The 17,333-nt window shown below is 33.8% G+C and overlaps 4 protein-coding genes and 1 long non-coding RNA gene across 8 annotated transcripts; 2 read left to right on the top strand and 3 right to left on the bottom strand.

The window, feature by feature from the left end:
- Positions 1-12: 12 nt before the first annotated feature.
- Positions 13-5,335, bottom strand: LOC124433571 (ubiquilin-1-like). The gene is made up of 18 exons (XM_046983361.1): positions 5,193-5,335; positions 5,010-5,115; positions 4,528-4,577; positions 4,309-4,344; positions 3,567-3,663; positions 3,463-3,488; positions 3,270-3,323; positions 3,117-3,188; positions 2,768-2,818; positions 2,630-2,707; positions 2,477-2,557; positions 2,101-2,336; positions 1,825-1,987; positions 1,681-1,731; positions 1,355-1,610; positions 1,055-1,113; positions 633-720; positions 13-363 (listed from the first exon to the last, which is right to left on the bottom strand). Exons 1-18 carry the CDS (start codon positions 5,283-5,285, stop codon positions 305-307), a joined length of 1,656 nt encoding a protein of 551 aa, XP_046839317.1. The 5' UTR covers positions 5,286-5,335; the 3' UTR covers positions 13-304.
- A 327-nt stretch (positions 5,336-5,662) lies between these two features.
- LOC124433570 (exocyst complex component 2-like) lies at positions 5,663-12,672 on the top strand. Of its 2 annotated transcripts, XM_046983359.1 has the most exons (26): positions 5,663-5,908; positions 6,174-6,344; positions 6,671-6,800; positions 6,881-6,924; positions 7,017-7,086; positions 7,159-7,283; positions 7,352-7,432; positions 7,508-7,653; positions 7,722-7,803; positions 7,877-7,979; positions 8,057-8,169; positions 8,410-8,484; positions 8,897-9,030; positions 9,100-9,162; positions 9,260-9,411; positions 9,518-9,645; positions 9,744-9,817; positions 9,887-10,021; positions 10,113-10,177; positions 10,266-10,344; positions 10,432-10,548; positions 11,134-11,331; positions 11,405-11,530; positions 11,785-11,846; positions 12,192-12,251; positions 12,339-12,672. In XM_046983359.1, the coding sequence occupies exons 1-26, from the start codon at positions 5,794-5,796 to the stop codon at positions 12,430-12,432; spliced, it is 2,742 nt and encodes a 913-aa protein (XP_046839315.1). In that variant the 5' UTR covers positions 5,663-5,793; the 3' UTR covers positions 12,433-12,672. The 2 variants fall into 2 exon arrangements, with proteins under 2 accessions (XP_046839315.1, XP_046839314.1); XM_046983358.1 differs by having other exon boundaries at positions 7,017-7,283.
- On the bottom strand, positions 6,797-8,141 carry LOC124433577. Its single transcript, XR_006944507.1, has 3 exons — positions 8,080-8,141; positions 7,282-7,425; positions 6,797-7,189 (listed from the first exon to the last, which is right to left on the bottom strand). It is a non-coding gene; the product is annotated as an uncharacterized LOC124433577 (long non-coding RNA).
- Positions 12,673-12,709: 37 nt separating the features above from the next.
- LOC124433573 (golgin subfamily B member 1-like) lies at positions 12,710-14,438 on the top strand. Of its 2 annotated transcripts, none has more exons than XM_046983366.1 (6): positions 12,710-12,890; positions 13,037-13,228; positions 13,325-13,400; positions 13,465-13,555; positions 13,623-13,765; positions 13,883-14,438. In XM_046983366.1, the coding sequence occupies exons 1-6, from the start codon at positions 12,762-12,764 to the stop codon at positions 13,900-13,902; spliced, it is 651 nt and encodes a 216-aa protein (XP_046839322.1). In that variant the 5' UTR covers positions 12,710-12,761; the 3' UTR covers positions 13,903-14,438. The 2 variants fall into 2 exon arrangements, with proteins under 2 accessions (XP_046839322.1, XP_046839321.1); XM_046983365.1 differs by having other exon boundaries at positions 13,879-14,438.
- On the bottom strand, positions 14,355-16,033 carry LOC124433575 (myosin-9-like). 2 transcript variants are annotated; one of them, XM_046983368.1, is made up of 6 exons: positions 15,581-16,033; positions 15,424-15,499; positions 15,262-15,352; positions 15,159-15,198; positions 14,792-15,047; positions 14,355-14,697 (listed from the first exon to the last, which is right to left on the bottom strand). In XM_046983368.1, exons 1-5 carry the CDS (start codon positions 15,929-15,931, stop codon positions 15,021-15,023), a joined length of 585 nt encoding a protein of 194 aa, XP_046839324.1. In that variant the 5' UTR covers positions 15,932-16,033; the 3' UTR covers positions 14,355-14,697; positions 14,792-15,020. The 2 variants fall into 2 exon arrangements, with proteins under 2 accessions (XP_046839324.1, XP_046839325.1); XM_046983369.1 differs by having other exon boundaries at positions 14,792-15,036; positions 15,161-15,198.
- Between the last annotated feature and the right edge of the window lie 1,300 nt (positions 16,034-17,333).

Here is a 17,333-nt window from a genome sequence, read left to right as displayed (position 1 = left end):
GGGCATACACAATTTTCTTATCCACAAACGAGACATTGTATTCTATATGAAAAATTACATATATTGCTCAATAACATATCCATGGACATAAAGATATCATTGTATGCACCTTAGAAACTAAAAGTTAAAATAACAGAACAGACCACAAAGTTGTTTTAAGTTCATTATATTTCAGCAAACACAAAAGTGCTCTCACTCGTTCAAGAGAACACTTATATGATTGTGTTGAAATGCATCATGGTAATCTTTTTCTTGTTGTTCTCGTTTGTATCGTCATTTTTTTTTTCAATCACACTCCCATTATTCATCCACTAAGAAGTCGTTCCACTGCCGCATTCACATCTCCTCCACTGGCAATTAAAGCTGAGGAAGAGAAGAATGGTTAAATTCGTCGAATCACTCGAACTGACAGTCTGAAGCTAAACATGTAAGTATTAATTATGAACATGTAGGTATTAATTATAAACATGTAGGTATTAATTATAAACATGTAGGTATTAATTATAAACATGTAAGTATTAATTATAAACATGTAGGTATTAATTATAAACATGTAGGTATTAATTATAAACATGCAGGTATTAATTATAAACATGTAGGTATTAATAAAAGCAAGAGGAATTCTATACTACCTTGGAGATTTCTCTCGTGATCAGAAAATCCCATTGACGTGAGTTGTTCCAATTGTGCACGAAATCTTTGTTCTGGGGAGGTGCTTGTCTATAACACAGACATTTTCAATCATCTTTAAGAAAAATGTCTCGGGGGAAAAGTCAAAAAACAAGGATGTGAATCAATTTCAAGGATGAATTTGGGGAGGGGGGAGGGGTGCGGAATAATGACAATTTTCCAACGAAATCTAATTGACCAAACAATTAACCAAAAGTATTTGTGATTAGCGTTTGCAAAGCAAACCTCGAAAAAACTCCTCGTCAAAATAAACAGGTTAAAGAATTTAACAAAAAAATCTGACACGGTACGACAACAAGAAGGCAGCGAAATCTTCTCACTCGTACCAAGCCCTCGTGGATCTATCCCTGCTCCATTTACGTACCTGGCCCATTGTGGAAAGAAATTGATTCATTAATTGATTCATAACTGCATCTGAACCGGCTACAAATCAATGAGAAATAACGTTCAATTTAGGTAGCAAGACAACAAGACAAGCATCATCAAAATGCAGTATAACAAAGCTAGCTCATTTTTTACTTCTACAATATTTTTGGGCTCATTCAAAGCAGAAAAAGATCAGAAATAATTTTGTAAATAAATGAATGATTATACAGAAAAATTTGCATTGTAGGAGTAAACGTTCGGGGACAACCAAATACTAAAATACAGAGGTTATTCATACAGGGTGTTTGTGCATTTCCTGAAGTATTAGTAGTTGTTGTTGTTGAAGGAGTCGTAGGATTTGTCGTTGAGGACGTTCCAGTGTTGACACCAGGTGTAGGAACTGTTCCAGAAAACAATCCTGGAGCTTCTGTTTGAAGACTCTGCATTCCTTGCTGTACTTGCATCATGGCCTGGAGAGCGCGAGGATTGGACATGAGCTGCTGAAATCTCGGATCTTGCATCTGCTGCATCATCATTGGAAGATTGGATGTAACCTATATAAATGAACAAATTTAACGTGATTAAATTAAAAAGATAACAACGTTGAAATGCGTGATCACTTGCCTGCTGTTGTAGTTGAGGATTTCCTGCAAACATTGGGTTGGTACGAAGCATCTAAATATAAAAAACGTCCATGAGATTTTGACACATCCTTAGATAAAAATTTCAAAACTAGAAGTCAATTCTACACCAGTAGAAGATTCGTACTGAGCTTATAAGTTCTGGATTTTGTGCCATTTGATTCATCATATTCTGGAAATAAGGTGACGACATCATATTCTGCATTAATTCAGGATTTTGTGTCATCTGATCCAGAACACTCTGCATTCCTGGAGTTTGAAACATTAATGCAGCTGGTGATGCATTAGCACTAGAAAGTATAATTACACGCATATTTTCATAATTGTTACCATGAATACAATGGATGAAAAACAACAGTGAAAATATTGACATAACATGTACATGGTATGTATATCTACGTACCTTGTTGTAGTGGTTGAGCCTGCAGTTGTAGAGCCAGTAGTAGTTGTGGTGGCTGTAAATGGTCGAGGAGAAGAACGACTGCCAGCAGATGATTGCCATGGATTTGGTAAAGGAGCTGTATTTTCTGTTCCTGCCTGCGGATCGCTATTTGGTGTTTCAGCAGCGTTCCCTTGTCTACCATTGGTGGTTGCCCCTCCCAACAAAGCTGAGAAAGGGTTGTTTTGGGCATTTTGAAACTAAATAGGATAAGAAAATTGAAAAAATGACTAAGTAAATGTGGTTTTGTTTCACTTTTTTGAAGTAAATGACATCTCGATAATCCATGAATAAAACGCTCTAGTACGCATCACATGAAATTTGTATACTTGTTTATTACCTGCTCTGTAGCTGCATTCATCATGGGCTCTTGAATATCAGTGTACATTCGCCTTAATGCATTGAATCCTCCAGGCAAACTCTGGTAAGTGAAATATCCAATGTTATAAACGATTTACAGTAATTAAATGTTCTTTGTTGCATTCTCACTAACTTCTAAATTACTCAAAGCTCTGTCTTGATTTCTCATCATTTCTTGCATTACTGCGGGGTTCCTTGCCATTTCTAGAGTCTAAATCATTCATAAAATGAATGCATTGCACAATGGGAGCTTCTCTCGAAGTTCTCTTACCTGTCTCATTAAATCTGGGTTATTCAAAACGTGTGAAATTTCAGGACTTCTCTGAAAAAGACATTAGTCGTACTTAGAAATAAAAACTAACATATACAATGCTTATATTCTCCTTTTTGTCACCTATCAATTGCCATCAAGTGCCTAGCACGTAAGCTGTTTGAAATAAAGACTTAAAAATCACAGAGTTGATAAAAATGTTACATGAAATGATTCATTGAAAAGTACAGCAGAAAAAGCAAAATAATTTATACATCACTCTCAAAATAATTTATACAGCACCCTCTGTATATCAGGCTCTTAGACACGCACAACAAAAGAACTTTAATATGATAAAATTATCATATACCTCTACAAGTTGCTGCATTTGTGGATTACTCATTATCATCTGTTGAATCAATTCTGGGTTAGACATCATGCTCTATAAAATTGTTGACATTATCAAAAGTTAAAGGTAAACACTTCGCCGTAAGTGCTCAAACAAAACACATTTGTGCTTTACTTGAAACAATGGGCTCTCCATCATTTGCTGCATCATTTCTGGATTGTTCATTAACTTAAATGGAAAATAAATATAAAATGAAAAAAATATAAACTGATAGTTACATTCAGAAGGTTTATAACAAAGAATATATTTGCTACAAGACTACCAGATACAATAAAAAAAAACTTCAAACACAATGAGAAAAACAAACCTGTTGCTGCATTTGATTCATATCACCTGAAAAACAATTCCTAACAATCAGCAAACATAAATTGCATATGTTATTAATTGATGATATATAATTCACAATTGTACCTAGACCAGATGGTAAGCCACCAAACAAAGGTGGAATGGTTGTAGAACTATTTGAGGATTGTCTTCCTGTAGTGTTTTGAGGCGAGGACTGTGTTGGCTAAAGAAACATGACAAAATTAAAGAAGAACAGTTCATACTGTCACTATATTCCCTAATGTTGTGAGTTTAAATGTAGAAGAATGATATTTTTAGGGCTACCAAAACACATAGTCATTGAAATTTTGTTAATGTAACTAATATTTAAAAAAAAATAGGAAAATTAGAGAATAGACAAGGCAAATTTGTTTATTACCCACTAGGCTTAAACAGACTTGATAGAAACCATAATCATTAGACATGTACAAGTTGTGGAAAACCTAACACATACATGTGTGTTGATTTGATTGTAATCAAATTTACAGCAGCAAACACACCATTTCTATCAGTTTGGCTTTTAACGTTACTGGGGTTAACAAGTTACATTTCAAACACCAAAACATTTTTGAACACCTAAGATACAAGTTCAAAGTCCACAAACAACATGGAATTTTTTGCTGTCTCGATGATTTCACAAACAAACATGTTTAATTAGTGCCAATAGCAATAAACCCAAAATCCCTCCCTCAAGTTGTTTTTGCATCGGCCTCATCCCCCTTCTATGACATGAAAGAAATGTATTAATGACCATATGAGTCATACATACAGTGTTATAAAGAAAAAATAGCTCATTTTCCTTAGTTCATAAATAAACATTGATAAAGACCTGTCTAGTAGCATGTTCAGCAGCTTGTTGTTGAGCCTAAAATGAAAAAAGTTTTCTTGATGTACACGTTTAACGAGGGTTGTCATGTTGAATAAATCTATCATTGTTTAAAATTTATATTTCATTCAACATGCTCTGTGCCTTTCAAAAATCAAAAAAACATTGTGTGCAACCTACATGAAAAACTGTGTTTACTTATCAATATTTTGGAGAACATACTCTGTTTGCCGACTTTATTACCAAGTGTACAGTTAGGCCATCTTTAATCCCTAAAAAGCATTAATTTTTTCTTTGGCTCCAATACTTTTCAAAAAATCACATGACTAGCACCTGAGTCTCAGGGGTTAAATGAATGTGGGGAAAAAACTACAACATACAATGAAGGAGAATAAATAAGTGAAAAACAGCAAGTTTCATTTTGAACAAATAATTTCACTTCAGTTTTGAGAAAAGATAAAATAAAATTTTTCATCAATTTAAAATCATCTTTACACAAATATGAAATGAAAATACCCTCCTTAACACTTTTTTGTTTATGATATTTAGGAGATCAGCGGCATTATTAAAGATGTACCCTAAAAGCTCTCAAAAACCATCTATGATTTCATTTTGTACTTTTAAAATACAAAAAAACGCTTGGGCTGTTAGCAGAGCTTATATTAGGAAACAAAACAAGCGATAGTGTCAAAATTATTTGTTACCATAACTTTCGAGATTTTCTTCATCTTTTAGAATCTTTCCAGCAAATATAAGACATAACTGTGCAATCGGCGTGTCATTGAATTTCGGGGAAATTTTTTCTTTGAACTAATCAAAAATACGGGTAGATTCTTTAATCTTCTGAACATTTATTTCATAAAATTGAAGTACAATATCATTTATACCTCTCCAATAGTAGCATTTGGCTCGATTTCTATTGTTTCCTTAGTATTTGTTGTTTTTACAACTATTTTTATTTGATTCTCTTCGTCCGCCATCTTCTTTTCGTAATGTTGAATAGAATTATCTTGCCGTATCTTGCCGTATCATGCCGTATCATGCCGTAATTTACCGTGAGACTATCACCCGATTGGTTATATAAATAACGCCATACCCTATCCGGACATTTTATAGCAAACACAGCTAGTAATCTAGTATGGTTATAAACCATAAAATTATTTAATGGAATTACTGTCTTATTTTGCAATTCTGCTTGAATGTTAACTACGACAATTTTTTTCTACCAGGTATTACCATGTTCTGCAGGATAAATATGGACAAATACCACAAATACTAAGCCTTGACCCGGGGGGGTATGAAAATTTTTTTATTTGAATTAACGTTAAGTTAATTCAAATAAAATTAAGACGTTAAGAATAATTAACGTCCTAAACAAATGAAAAGAATTTCAGGTGAAATATGACTTAATTGCATCGATGGATGAATGAATTTGGGAAGGTTCAACCATCAACTATGTAAAGCTGTTTTTATAATCACGGTGAAAATATGTCGAGAAGGTCTCCGCCTGTAGTTACCGGAATAAGTCCAAAGGAAGGCAAACCAGGAACGAAGGTTGTTATAAGAGGAGAAAATTTTGGAAGCAAGCCTGCAGATCTTACAGGTATAGAGTCAAGAAGTTGTTATTGATTTTCGTTCATAGCTTTGCATTGAATTTTAAGATATTGCAGCCCCCCCGTTCACTATTTTATTTGTTAACAATTTGACATGTACAACATAAGAGTCTGAGACAAACACTTCCTTTTCTTATTCTAAAGTCTAATAATGAGTGCTTCTTCTAAACAATAAATTTTAGCCTTAGTACATTCAACTTCTATTTTATGATGAATATAAACTGTTGATAGATAAGTTTCACCCACACTTTGCAGGGCTAACAATATGCGGTGTGAACTGTTTGTTATCTGCTGAATGGAAATCTCCAAGTAAAGTAATAGCACGAACTGGACAAGGTGATGGAAAAGGAGATGTGATAATCACAACAAAAACTGGTGGAGTTGGAAGCTGTACTGTACGGTTTAATGCTATCCCTTTTAATCCAGGTATGAATGTAATCTAGAATCTTATCACCATCATAAGCAATTTGCTCTGTTACAATATTGTTATGGTAAGTATACCACAACCATCATAACAATTTGAAGCTTCTATAGCCCAGCTCAAATTTTCATTTGGAAGAAACCAGATGACCAAACAAAGGATCCATAACTTACCAATAATAAAATACTTTTGTAACATTTGCAAGTAACTTTTTACTTGCTGTGTTTGATTCGTCATTTTGTACAACAAGGCAAAGTATTCGACAATTGCCCAAAGTATACAAATTTTCTGTTTCTGATATATTGCAGATTGTTTTTGACGTGTGTTTTAGGTCCACTTGAAGAATCTGCCATTTGGATTGATGAAATTCCTCTTGAAGAAATGCATAGAGCAAATCATGGTCATTCAATCACACAAATTTCTGGTTATCAAGATCCATTGGGCATTACAAAAGATATCAGGTAGTTAAACCTCAATGAGTTAATTGATTTGTATTTGTCTTTGACTATAGAGACACATTGTAATGTTCTTTTATGTATAGAAAAAGGCAGGTAGAAGATAGTATTGATGAATTTTATCCTGAAGGTAATTTATTTATTTAATTTAATAGACCTTGAAATATTCATTTGAGTGAATATATTGAAATATCAGCAATGAGATAAAATCTAAATTCTTAGGTTCAGAAGATACATTGAGTGTTGATTTTATACCAGCAGCATTTTTGATCAGAAAACACTGTGATGTGAGGTATAAAGTTTTACACACCACCGTGCAAATTTCACATGTTGCTTTTCAACAGCATTCAAATACAAATACTAGATTTGAACAACTCAAAGATGGCCTTCAGCATCTAAAGAAGGAAGAATCAAGACGAGCTACAGGACCTTTAGCATTCGTAAAGGACAACATAACCACATTTATGGATGCTGAGGAAACGCTTACCGGTACTTCAACATTTTGGTGGTTTCATGATATGACTGTTTTTCACTATTCTTATGAACACCCGTTGTAGCTGTTCAAAGAGAAATGCTGAAAGATCAAAGTGGAAGCAAAGGTGGCTCTCTTGCTGAGGCATTGGGATCTTGCCTGCAAAGTAAGTACAGTACTATGGTCATTTTTTCACTTTAACATTGTAAATCAATTTTTTTAATTGTTTTTTTTTGAATAGATGCCAGTACTCATGCTGATGCTTTATTCCAAGATGTCTTGAGACGTAAAGATGATGCTGATACAATGAGAAATGCATTGAGTGTTTTACATCGTTTTAGATCTATATTCAGTTTACCTCAGATCATTGAGAAAAATATCAGCCAGGTTGTTTGTGTTTGGATATTGAACTCGAGAATATGTAGTGAATCTTACATAAATATTTAACTTTCAAGGGTGACTATGAGATGGTTGTGAATGATTATTCAAAGGCCAAATCACTTGTGTCAGATAATGCTCCACTTGTATTTAAAAAAGGTAATAAAACACACAGCTAAATATATTTAATAATTTCATTTATTTCATTCTCGTCTTTTTTTCTTGCCTTAAGTATTGAATGAAGTTGAGAGCAAAGTCGAGAAATTTCGCAATCAGTTGCGCACTCAACTGTCAAATCTTCCAATAGCTCTTAAAGACATGAGACGATACATCAAGTATGAACTGTTTGAAACGTATTTGCCACGGTGTGCTGTTATACGTTTTTACCATTTTCAATTCATATATATTTTAGGTACGTTATTGGATTGGATTCACCTGGTGATATAGCTTGGGAATGCTTAGAAAATCAACATAAATGGTTGTTAGGATTACTTGATAATTGTCGTGAAGATCATCTTCGTAAAAGTAAGAAATTGTTTTCATACCAGTACCGCGGAGCATGAGAGCTTCGAAGCTATAGCCCCCCCCCCCTCCCAATAATTTTGCTGCCCTTTTGAATTTTAAAAATTTTTCCCATATCCCCCTTAGTTATTTTCACGTGACAGTGGCTGATAGCTCGCCCCATTCTCCGCAATTCCGGTGTACTTGATTGGTTATTTTAATTTCTGCCGCTCGATAAATTCATGAAAATTATTTTGTGTTAAGAATCACGTGGTTCAGGTGCATTGTCATTAACATCATATTATAGTCCAAGACGGGAGTCGTTGGAAAACTATCTAGGTGAGCATATTTCCTTCATTCATTCAGATGTTTATCAGTCCTTGGTTTCACAAACTTCTTAAAACGATGTTTATTTTAAAGTTCGTTTTACAGATTTACTCGAGATTAATTTGAATGTTTGAGACGATAAGAGATATATCTGAAATCGCTCATCTGTGGCCGGTTGAAGCCTTGATAGCGCTATCCATTGGATAGTGAAATTTTCAAACGTATGAAAAGGGTGTTTTTCTTACGATAATGAAACTTTGTAATCGTGGGAACAATATTTTATTTCAGTGATTGCTCTCTTCAAATCGTATATTTTTTCCTTTTAAGAGATTTTTTAAACGTTCGAAAACGTTTGCTATCTTTTGGATAGCGCTATCTAGCCTTCGTACAAGTCGTCTATATATGTAATTTGAAATTTGTTTAGGTTGGGGGACTAGAGCCCACGCTCCTCCTCGTGCAGTTATCTATGTGGACGAGCTTTCTGATATATTGAGTGAAAGCTTACCTGATCTTTGGAAACTCGGCAATGAGTACTTGAATGGTAGTCTGTTTAAAAAGGTGAGAGTGAATGTAAATGCTTTTTCGACGATAGGGATGTGTTTTTTTAGATCCTGTTTTCTTCTTTAGGAGAACACAGATACTGATAAGCCATCATTTGTTCCGGCTGCTGAGCGAAATCATGAATTTCAAGTGTGACTTGATGAATTACTCTTTCTTCGAAATAATCTTTTATATCGTTCTATATATACGTACATTAATGACATTTCATTGTTTCTTTTTCTTTAAGGGGATGGTTCGTGACATAACGAAACGATATTCGACATTTCTTGAGGAAGTATTTGTTGGAGTTTATAAACCTGACCACGATAAGAACACGGAATGGAAATCTCGTAGGGACGAGATCACTCCTTGGTTACCGAAATGTGTAAAATTTGTTCGGTAAGACGATAGATTTGTTGCAGATGTTGTAGCTACTTATTAAAATTTTTATGGAGACTCAGCTATCGATGCTTAAGAATTCTCGCCATGTAAACTTTTCATATAGACGTTGTTACTCCACATTGAAAACGCAATGTGGTAAAAGTTCCTTCGAAGCACTCAAGTTAGTCCAGTCATCTTTAGAAGATCTTCAGTTCTTGTCAACTCGATGTCTCATGGAGAATTCTGTGGAAGGTGAAGATCTTTACTCTTGATGTCGTGTACATTTATTGCGATCAAATAAATCTGTTGATAGCAACGATGTTTCTCTGTCCATATCTCATTTATCTTAGAAATAAGAAATCTCTATAAGAATGAAGATTGGACTAAAGAGGCTATAAGCAATGGCTGTGTTATAACGATTTTGGTCGGTTCATTGAATTTCTCGTTTGTGGTACCTTTATTCGCCACGTAATCAATTTTTCTTCTTTTGCAGCCCATCACATTTGAAACTATTGCAATTGATATGCTGCATGTGTTGAAAGATGTTATTGGGGAGGCGACATTTGGCGGAGAGAAGGGTGATGAGATTCAGAAAGAAATTAACGAATTATTTTATAAAATGCTCCAGGTCTCTGTGCTATCACGATAGCAAATTCATTTACTCGGCTCTTTGTTATCAAGAAAATATGCCGATTTTATTATATTTACTCGATTTTCAGGCAGCAATTGAAAGTCTTGAGCATCTTGGTTTCCCATCAGACGAAGAACTTGATAAAATATCAGTGTATGTTCGGAGAATACCACGGAAATTTTTGATTGCCTTACTTCCACTTTGTATTCAGTATCTTTTCATTCTTTTCTTTTGTCTTCAGATCAAGTCGTCATCATTATGGAAGTTTTGATTCCCATGAAGATGTCAACTCGGTTTCTTCAATCAATTCTCCCGCAAGGGTAAAAATTTATTAAATATTGAAGAATTACGACGGCTATTTTATGCAATGGAAGCTTGATTTGATATAAACTACTGAAATGTTGCAGGATGAACGATTCCTGATTGTTCTCAGTTGTTGTTCGTATCTACGGGATAATGTTTTACCCAAAATTGTGTCTAATTATCAAAGCAATGGTCATGCAGGACTAGAAAATTTACTTCCGGTAAGCTATGTTTCCAGGAATTTCCATGATTGAATTCCAACTACTTGATATTAGTGCAAAGTGTCCATGGAAACTTTACTGCATTGTGATGAGTGGTGAAAATTACAATAATGCATACATAATGTAAAGTTTTCGTGGAGGGGGGGGGGGGGGGTGAATGTAATTTATAAAGTGAATGGTTTGAGCCCGGGAGTATCGTTTCTTGTTTGTAAATGTAGATCGTCCATGTTTGTTAGTAAAGTCCTGAGAAGGACTGTTGGTGTTGATGTTGACTGACGTTTTGAATTGAATTATATTGTGAGGGTGCTGTTGATAAGCTAGTAGTTTCATAAATTTATTTTCAATTCAGTGTTCTATCCAAAATGAATTAAAATTGCATAAGAGGTTTGTAAGGTTTGTTAGAGGTTTTCAAGGCTAAGTTAAAACTTGCGCTCAATTACATATTTCAATATTTAACAAGACAATGAAAGCAGATATTTTGACATGAAATTGACATGAATGTTTTGTTCGTGATAACTTTGTTCATCGACAGTGTTTTTTTGAAACTTTGCACTGTACATGTCCTCTCCATTTTTTTTTTTGTAGTCATTTAAATGTGAAATTATGAAACTTGAAGATAGGATATTTAATGCTTATGTCGAATTAAAAAGTGAACCGCTGGTCAGTAGAATAAAGACCGGAATGTTTGCTGGGGACTTCAATTGGGGTCGCTGTAAAAAGCCGGATGACGTAAGAGATTACGTAAAGGTTGTTATTCTCGAGTTGATTGTTATACATGCCCAGGTTCGTGTCAATTTTACTATTGGTTCTCAAAAAGTAAAATAAGTCATACCCATCTCCTGTATGCATTTTCTAGGTTTTTTCAAGCTCTGCTTCGTTCGTGCCCAGGGTACTTTCGCGATTGACCGAGATACTAACGGAGACTGTGTATAAGTTGTTCAAGAACGCCAAAGGCAAATATTCTACTAATGGTATCATCCAGGTAAGTTTGGTACAATATTTAGAACAAACATTAGCGTCACTGCAATGAGATTTTTTGTGTATTGCATGTATGTGATTAAGTAATCGTAGTCAGCCAAATGCATTTAGTTGACCAATACTATTTCTCATGAGGTGGCTCATCGCAGCTTTTAATCTGAAATACATCATCAAGTTGTACAGCTTATTATTCCTGCTATTTATGTCTTGTACTGCGGTCTGCTAAGGCTAGCGTCGACATTATATTTTTTATCTTAGGCACGTTTGGAGCTCACTTCATTGAGAGAAGCGTTGCAAAACTGGTTAACAGACAAATCAAGGTAACATTGATTAAAACAGATAAATCAGGATAACATTAATTTAACATAGATGAGTCAGCGTCAAGTGCAAAATAAAATTATTATTAGTGTAGATTGATTCGTCACTGCTAGAAACATTCCTTTTACTACATGGACCACGCAGTGAGGGTGAGGGGACTGCTTTCAACACGAGCAAGCAATTTATAGCGTAAAATTTTAGGTCGTTGCATGTAGAGTACGTTCTCGTTCTATTCTGAACCCCAAAGTTTTGAACAGTTTCCGCGATCACTGCATTAGCCTCAATTTAGTAACGTTTGTCGCTATTCTCCTTTTTAATGTTGAATTTTGTCGTCCATTGTGTCGCAGATCGTTTTTAGAAAATACTTACAAATGTATTCCAGCTATAAGTAAAGAAGATCATCAAAGGTATTGTTGAATTTTCTTTAATATGTGTATTTTTCTTAAGGCAATATTTCTTCTAGAGCTCACTCTTGTTTTTTATCGACATTTTAGAGAAATCGAAAAACTTTTGAAAGAGTTCAAAGCTAGAAGTAATTTTCAGTTGCTCTGTTTTGATGAGAGTGGCAGTGTTGAAACGAAATCTTGACTTCACGAAATCTGTCCTGATTTTTCGCCCATTTCATTTGCAAATTGTACTAGATTCATTTTTCAAATTGTGTAGATAAGTTATTTGTGAGAATATTTTTGTACTTCATAGATACAAACAAACAAAATGAATTAATATTTTACTCAAAATGAACTAAATTATCAGTGATGTATATAATAATTCAATTAATGTTAGTCTCTTTCGTATTAATTACATGAAAAAGAGGCCTTGACCGCAGAATATGCAGATTCATAATAATCATAAGGAATTTTTGCAACTAAACAAAAATGTTTGGAAACTAATCTTAGTGTAGTCATTTTTGGCAAATAATGCCTTCAATCGTTCGTTTTCCTCCATATGTGATTGTTGTCGCTTTAGGTTTTACGATAACTTTGTTTCTTGTGTACAATAGTCGACAAAGAAACGATTATCTTGAAAGAAAAGTTGGACTTCTTCAGGTTAGAAAATGTAAATAGTTTATTGTTTCTGTCAGACATATGTAAATGAAAAAGAGGGAAATTGAACTTGATGCGTGCATGGCAAGAAAACTATTAAAAATTATGTTTTGCTCATGCTTAACGTGATTGTTGACTTTTTGTTAAAGTTATCTTTATCTGAAAGTAAAGAAAAGAACAACGTGAAAGTAAAGGATGCAATTGAGAAGATAAAGAAGAAGGAGTTGGAAATGAAGAAATTGCAGCAGGAAAGTGCCAGGAAACTTGGTGAATTGCGAGCCAAAATACGTTTACTGTTAAAAGCAAATGTAAAAGAGATAAAAAATCTTCATGAGTCAAGTGTGAGTGTTACATGGTCAACATCAGTCAACCACATGCAGTGCCCTTATACTGTTTAGTGATAGTAGACTTTTTAATCAACTTGTATTGTCATGTAGGATAGTAGCAAAGCAGAAATATCAAAACTTGCCATCTTAGTAGAGCAATCAAGGGGTAGATTTGGCAAATTATCAGGTATATTCTTTTGAAACTGTTTATCTCTTTATTTGTATTGACTCTTCGATTTGTTGTGTTTCAGAAAAAGCTGATCGTCTAATATTGGAGCATACAAAACTAAAAAATGAAAAAACTAATTTGCAGGAAATGATTGAAAAACTGCAAAATGAAGTGTATGTTTTTTCAATTTGTCAAGAAATAAGTGCATACTGTTCATACAGTAGATTTGCACGTTTTTAGGGGGGAAAAGCAGGCTGAAAAAGAAGAAATCAATGAGCAACTGGCAAGTGCTAGGAAGGAAAATATAAATCTTTTGAGCAAAGTGAATGACTTGAAAAAAAAGAATGATATTATACAACAAGCAATAAAACAAAAGATAAAAGGTAGACTTAAGTTCTGTTTTTGTTTTTTTTTCATATTTCTGTTGATAGGCATTGGCAAATTGATGTTTATAGTAGGTAGCATTTTTTTTCTAACATTGGCAAATTGACTTTAGAAAGTTATGAGAAAAACAGGTTGATGAAGTCAGTACCAATAAAAGAAAATCGTAATAGGACATTGATATTTACAAATACATGGCAAGAATCTACTAAGGGTATTCAACTGCATGATGGGAACACAATTGATCGCGTAACCTGATTTCAATACATTGAACAAAAATATTTATTTAAAATGAAAGTATTTATGTTCTTCCTGATGGTGCACATAGAAATCTATGTGATATGGTTGTGAAGGAGTCTCAAATGTCTGATGGGTCAAAAAAAAAATATTGGGAATACATGGAGTACATTAAAACCTCAAATCAGGTTTGCCTATATTTGGGCATTGATAGAGAAGATTTATGATCAAATAAAAAGTAGGCAGTAGGTAAAGAAAAAGCATTGGCATCAATATACAACAACAAAATGTACAATTTCTAGTCAAATCAAATCAGAGAGTAGGGAAATAAGCAATTATTACAAGCTCAACAGATTTAGAATACTGAAAACATGTTGAAGTTTTTTAACTTGAAGCTGTGAAAATAGTAAATAAATTATAATTGAAAATGTTACAGAAGAATGTGTGTGTGCAACTTTCTAGTGGGAAAAATTCACTATTACAAACTACTGTCTAAAACATATTACAACAATGTTACCCAACATTTGCTATCTACTTTGTCTCTTGAACAGCTTTAATTTGTTGTTATTAATAATTACATAACATCTTTATCTTGTTCTGTCCTGGAGTGCAATGGCGAAAGGACTGTATTCCTTGTCATTGATCTGTTGAATATGTTGGACATAGAGTTTGTTTGAGAAGGTGTACTACTATCCATCTATAAAAACAAAAGCAATCCATTTCAATAAACAACCTTGTATGTATATGAGAACATCAAGTCAAACTTGAAAGCATAAACATGCCATCATTACCTTGATTAAGCCTTGTGAATTTTCTAAGTGTGAGAGACTTTCTTCGCCGGTTGGGAAACTGACGATGGTGGAAAGGTGTATTGTACGCTATCAAATTTATTCGTTTCCTTTATATGATCTCTTGTTTGAAAGTTTTGACCTGGTTTAGATATATATGGGCCTGAATTATCATTTGGGGGTGTCAATTTTGATAGCTCCCTCTGACCATTCAGCTGATCATGAAGGTTTTTCAGTCGATGATAGATATATAATTAGTCTTTAGAATATAATTAATGTTATATTCAAATAAAATCCTTCTGATTATGATAGATATATCTTTAGAATATAATTAATGTTATATTCAAATAAAATCAGTCATCTGAAATACCCCTTGCTCTATTTGTGATTTATCATCCTTACATTGTTGTCTAGCACATTGAAAGAAAGTCAGCTTACATACATTCTGATACTAAATTCATGTAAATACATACAATTGTTCCATCAATCCTTCAACTTTCTCTTTAAACTGGATATTTTCTTCTTTATTCTTGTTACAAACAACTAGGGTCTTGTTAACCTTCCCTGATACAATATTTTATAAGTGGTTCATTTTCATGCACAAAGAGCAAAGCAAATCATGGTTATATAGGTACCTTGCACAGTTCTGACAGAAGAAATTGCAGAATCATAATTGGCTTTAAGCTTAGACAACTGCTTTTCATCTTCATCCTAAAATGCAACATTTGGAAGTTGATCTTTCAATCTCAAGTGATTGTTAGAGCCTAAATCTGTATCAAGGAATTTACTTACGGCGGATTTCTGTAAACTATGCAATTCCATTTCTTTTTTATCGAACGATCGCTGCAACTCATCATAATCCTTCGATAATTTTTCGTGCTTTTCAGTTTTATCTTCAAGATCGCTATTTAACTTCATTTTCTCTTTGCGTACGTTGCTATACTTCGCTTCACTTTTTTCTCCATCAACATAACATTGGTTCAATTTTTTGTACAGAAAGGCTTTTCTTCTCACAAGATCTTTCTTTAATTTGTTTTCTTTATAGAGCTGGTAGGATAGGACTACAATAACTGCTAACAGAACAATGATAATATATTTTGTTCTTTTATTATCAGGCATTTTAGTATGAACATTGGGATCCATTTCTATAGAAGGTGATCAAGTAGAGTTTACATCAAACGTCATTTAACATGTGTCGACGTGGAAGGAAGTGTATGTCGCTCATGTCGCTCTGCAAAAGTGCAAAAGAATGAGACCTAACTTGCACCCCTAACATCTTGAATTATTAATTATGTATATATATGTAAATAGATGCAATTAGAAAAACGTTAAGTTAGTTGTCACACAGTCTAAGGGAAATAAAACGAGTTGAAATCGTTGAACAGATATTAATATGTATATGTAGCTTGATCAGCATCGATGTGTTAATTAGATTTGACGTGAGAAGTATCAAAATGCAAGAGAGAGGTCAAACATAGTTACAACACTTCGAAAAGTCTGCCAGCAATTTGTTACTCAGCTGTCCAGTTTCTCCTGAAATAATCAAGATTGAATACTATTACATATCCTTTCTTTCCAGTTGTGGATGATGTTTCAATTATGAAAATTAATTTTTGCTTAAATGTTTTCATCAAAAACCTTCCAACATCTTTCTTATCGATTAAGTACACTGTCCGCCTTGTACGTGAAAATGGATAGTGGAATGGTATGCGCTTCGAGTTCTTACCTGAAATAAGTATATAAAATGAACGTGTCACAATTTCAAAGCGAGGAAGGGTTTATTTTAACGTGTGACACATGCTTAAAAGCATTGGATTTCACAGATTCACAATTCTCACAGATTCACAACGCCTATGGCTCAGTTTACTCATACAATCCTTCACATGAAGAAAAGAACAATGCTTTTTGCAAAAAGCATGACCACACTTCAATGTTTTATTATTTGCTGTGACAAAGCAAAAGAAATTTGTATTCTTTTCTACAACTTTTCTGTTTGCATATTCATACTGCTAACTTTTACTGCTAATAAAACTTATTGACTTTGTTGCTGTAAGAGCTGGGAACTTCGCCTATTGTGAAATGTTTTTTCATTATTCATTTAATTGATTACTATATTTTGGAAAAATGCAGCTATGACCTATTGTTGGATGTATCAAAATCGTGGAAAATAAAAACAAGTTGCTCTGTTGTGCAAGTTACAAGTGTATAAGATACTGCCAAGTGTCTGTTTTTGAGCGAGAGCACAATCATTTGAAAAGTAATGATTATCAATTTTCGGTAACTTGACTAGATTTCTACAACTGAATTTTCTGATATTTCGGAGTTATTTATTGCCTCCTGGAAAGCAGGCACCCATTGATCGAGAAGCTCCAGATGTCTTGGTGTTGTCGTTAGTTGAATTTGTGCTTCTCTGTTGTGCAACATTATTTTCACACGATGAAGCTAAGTTGTTTTTGCAGCAATGATTTGCAGTATCTTCGAGGGTGCCTGTTTTTTCAGTACGTTCATTATCTTTAGTGTTTTTTGTTGTATTTGAAACTTCTCC

The sequence above is a fragment of the Xenia sp. Carnegie-2017 genome, unplaced genomic scaffold (genome assembly GCF_021976095.1).
Source record: "Xenia sp. Carnegie-2017 unplaced genomic scaffold, XeniaSp_v1 HiC_scaffold_13, whole genome shotgun sequence".
NCBI classification, from domain to species: domain Eukaryota; kingdom Metazoa; phylum Cnidaria; class Anthozoa; order Malacalcyonacea; family Xeniidae; genus Xenia; species Xenia sp. Carnegie-2017.
Note: the sequence above shows the minus strand (reverse complement) of the source record. Positions and strands in the feature narration are given on the sequence as shown.